The 3,749-nt window shown below is 38.7% G+C and overlaps 1 protein-coding gene across 1 annotated transcript; it reads left to right on the top strand.

The window, feature by feature from the left end:
- The first annotated feature begins 253 nt into the window (after positions 1-253).
- On the top strand, positions 254-3,512 carry LOC121938097 (zinc finger ZZ-type and EF-hand domain-containing protein 1-like). Its single transcript, XM_042481378.1, has 5 exons — positions 254-339; positions 429-885; positions 1,817-1,981; positions 3,015-3,134; positions 3,233-3,512. The coding sequence occupies exons 1-5, from the start codon at positions 255-257 to the stop codon at positions 3,396-3,398; spliced, it is 993 nt and encodes a 330-aa protein (XP_042337312.1). The 5' UTR covers position 254; the 3' UTR covers positions 3,399-3,512.
- Positions 3,513-3,749: the final 237 nt, after the last annotated feature.

Below are 3,749 nucleotides of genomic sequence, written 5' to 3' on the forward strand. Positions count from 1 at the left end.
GAAAAAACATTGTTATATTCTTTTCTTAAAAAATGCCAAACACTTTTAAAGACAAAAAAACACCAAAATTTTAACCATTATTTTTTCTTTAATTAAATTTTTTCTTTAATTAATTATTTTTAATAATGAAAAATAATCGATAAGGAGTATTGATGGTGGTTTCAGAGAATCTTTAAAAAAAAAAGTATTGATAGAAATGTGTGTGAACCCTGTATGTATTCGATCATTGTGCTGATGATCTCTCTCAGCTGGAGATGAAACAGAGATACCTCGTCGGCAAAATGAACGTTCCTGACGAGAAGGAGGGAGGTCACGATGAGGTCACGATGGAGACGCTCGGTGAGGAGTCCAGCTGATCCCACAGGTCCGTTTCTCTTTTGCGCCTTTATGTCTTCGATAACATTCCCGTTTATTGTTTTGCTCTCCAGCTGAGACGTGCATCGAGAAGAGCCTCCTGCTCTTCAGATTCGCCGCCTGCCAGGACGGCGACTCCTCCAAAGCCGCAGAGGGGAGCGCTGCTCCACTGCTCCGCTCCAGCTCCATCTCCGAGGGCGACTTCCAGGCCAGCTGCGCTCAGGGAGCTCAGACCGCGGCGTCTGAGGAGGCCGGCGAAGCCCGGCCGGGACCCAGCCAGCCCTCCTCGTCCTCCTGTGGGCCCGGCAGGCAGGGCCACAGGGGCTCCACGGAGAGCCTGTCCTCCCAGCAGGGGGAGCCGGCCTCACCCTCCGCCTTCCCCCGAAAAGCCCCGTTCAGCCGGGCGCGCCTGCGCCTCCTGTCCTGCCGATCCATAGAGGAGCCCCGCATGGCCCCCTCCGTCAAGGACCGCCACCCGATCCTGAAACACATCCTGAACTTCATGAGGGACCAGGCGCTCACAACCGCCAGGTGAGCCACGTCACACCTGGACTCTGCTGTGTGTGTGTGTGTGTGTGTGTGTGTGTGTGTGTGTGTGTGTGTGTGTGTGTGTGTGTTAACAGAGTCAGAAAAACACAGAAAACTCACAGAATTTGCAAAATAATTTCTGGAAAAGTTTTTAAATACCTAAATATACCCAGAAAGTTTTGAAAAAGTCATGAAAATCTTTTTCACAAACCTGTATAATAACATGATGAGTTCAAGCACCAGCGGGAAATTTAAAAAGACAATTTCTGTGTTTGCACTTTTTGGTTGTGATAAATGGTGAAATTCTGGGTGGTTTTTTTTTTTATGGAAACATGGTTTATTTAAAATCACCCAAAATTTTGAAGAAAAAAAATTGTCAAAAAAATTTCACCAAAAAATAATTGCTAAAATTTTGTGCTTTGAAAATAATAAAAATATATGTAAAAAAAAAAACCAACCCAAAAACATTGACTTTTAATACATTTTTTTAAAGAAAAAAAGTCAACAGTTTCTGTAAATTGAAAAACTGTCAAAATATTTAATCAAAATCCCACCCCCAAAAAAAGCTTTATGTAAAAATCACCCACAAACTTTTAAAGAAAAGAAATTGGCAAAATGTTTCTACAAAAGTCACCAACAATTTAAAAAAAAAACATTTTTCTTTAAATATCACCCCGTTTGTTTTAATCAGGACAATTAAAAAAATATTATTTTCAATGATATTCAGTTCTAATCCTGTTTTGAAATCATTACTTTTTTAAATGATATATATTTAAAAAAGCTATTCCATAGTCATGAAAAAGAGCTGATGAGGAATATCGATGGTCGTTTTATCTTTGAAAATTTGCCTTAAAGTCCTGGAAAGTCCTGGAAATGTATTGGTAAAAATGTGCGTGAACCCTGGCGTTACATAATGGCGATGTTTGTCCTGCAGCATCCTGCAGACGCTGTCGCTGAGCAGAGCTCAGGCTGTGAGTGTGTGTAAGGTCCTGGAGATGGTCCGGCAGTGTTTGCAGTCTCTGGGGAAACCTCACCTCTTCCAGGCGCCGTGCATCCTCTTCCTGCAGGAGCTGCTGGCCTGCCAGAAAGACTTCACCGGGTAAGTAACATGTTTTCATTTCAACTTCCTGCAGATCCCTAAAAAGTACTTAAATGCTTTGAATTCATTCATCTGAAAATAAGGCTTTAATTGGTATGAAAATGTCTTGAAGTAATTGTTAAAAAGTCTTAAAAATACTGTGTGGTAGGTTGGATTTTATGATTTTTTTCTGACAGTCCATCATAAAATCTTCAAATAAATGGTAACATCTGTTTTTTTTTTTAAAAAAATTGGAAGTCTTTTTCTACCTAAAAAAAATGCAAAAATTGCATTGAGTATGTTGAAAATAATTCATTTTTCGTGTTTTTTTTGCCATATGAAAACATAGTGGCATCATGACAAAATCCTGTCATTTAAAGGGTTAAAATTCAGAAATTAAATGAATATTTGATATTTACGATTAGGACTGATGCTGGTTAAAAATGAATGTATAATATTCCTTATAACCTGATTTTTGAAAAGCACATTTGTGTGCAGAGAGGTGTGAGATTTTGAAGCTGCACAAAAAGTAATAATGTATAAAAATCAATGTTGCTGCTAATCATGGACATATCCCAGGCTGTGATCATCAAAAAATAATAATCTACTTGTAATCTACATGTAGTTTATCGAAAATAATTCATTTTTGTGTTTAGTTTTTGTTTTTGCTTTTTTTAAAATGCAAAGTAATATTTTTTCTATGATAATAAAAAAATCTACTCAGCATGTAGTATATAGAAAATAATTCGTTTTTCATGTCTTTTTTTTATCTAAAACCATAGTTGCATCATGACAGAAATCTGACATTTAAAGGGTAAAAGTTATGAAAATTGATGTTGGTTTAAAAATGACTCATTGAAAGTAGATTTTTTGTCGTGGAGAGGTTTGAGTGTATTCAGTATTAAAGCGGTTTAATAGGGGTGATACTGAAGTTTTGCACAGTGTGTTAAATATTTGTAATTTTTTAACACATAAAGCAGATGTTTAGAATTATTTAGTAACAGCATATTTTGGGTTTTTTTTGGGGGGGGTCTTTTTGCTCTGTCTCCTGCAGTTATTTCTCCCAGCTGTCGGACAGCGGGCAGAAGCTGGGCGAGGAGGTGAGGCGCTCCTACCATCAGCTGGTGCTCATGCTGGTGGAGGCGGTTCAAGGCTTCAGCGGCCTCAATGAGAAGTAAGCTCTTGTCCTTTAAACTCTCTGATTGGCTGACATGAACGGGCAGCAGTGATTAGTGTGCGGTGGTGTAACGTGAGCCTCGTCCCGCTCTGCAGAGCTCTGCTGCCGGCCCTGTCCTGCGTGCAGACCTGCCTGCTGCACCTCCTGGACATGAGCTGGGAGGTCCACGACCTCCCGCTGTTCCTGGACATCAGGCTGCCCGACCTCCTGCTCAGCATGTCGCAGGAGAACATCAGCGTTCACGACATCGCCATCAGGTAACGCCAGACACGCCTGAGAAAACACATCAGCGCGCAGCGTGCAAAGAAAAGCTTTTATTTGTGTCTGTTTCCAGTCTCTCAAAATCTACAATTCTAAATATCAAGATATTTTTTATTCATTTATTTTCCATTCCTCCCCTCATTATTGACAGATATTTAATTTATTTATTCATTCAGTCACTCAATTATTTATTATTCTTTCTTCTATTATTCTTACCACATATTTGTTTTTTTATTTATTATTAATTTTTCACCAATTATTACCACAGTTATTTTATTTATTTATTCATTATCTATTCCTCTTTTTTATTACTACAGATTTGTTTATTTATTTATTTATTATCATTTCTTC

Source organism: Plectropomus leopardus, unplaced genomic scaffold (assembly GCF_008729295.1).
Source record: "Plectropomus leopardus isolate mb unplaced genomic scaffold, YSFRI_Pleo_2.0 unplaced_scaffold2846, whole genome shotgun sequence".
NCBI classification, from domain to species: Eukaryota; Metazoa; Chordata; class Actinopteri; order Perciformes; family Serranidae; genus Plectropomus; species Plectropomus leopardus.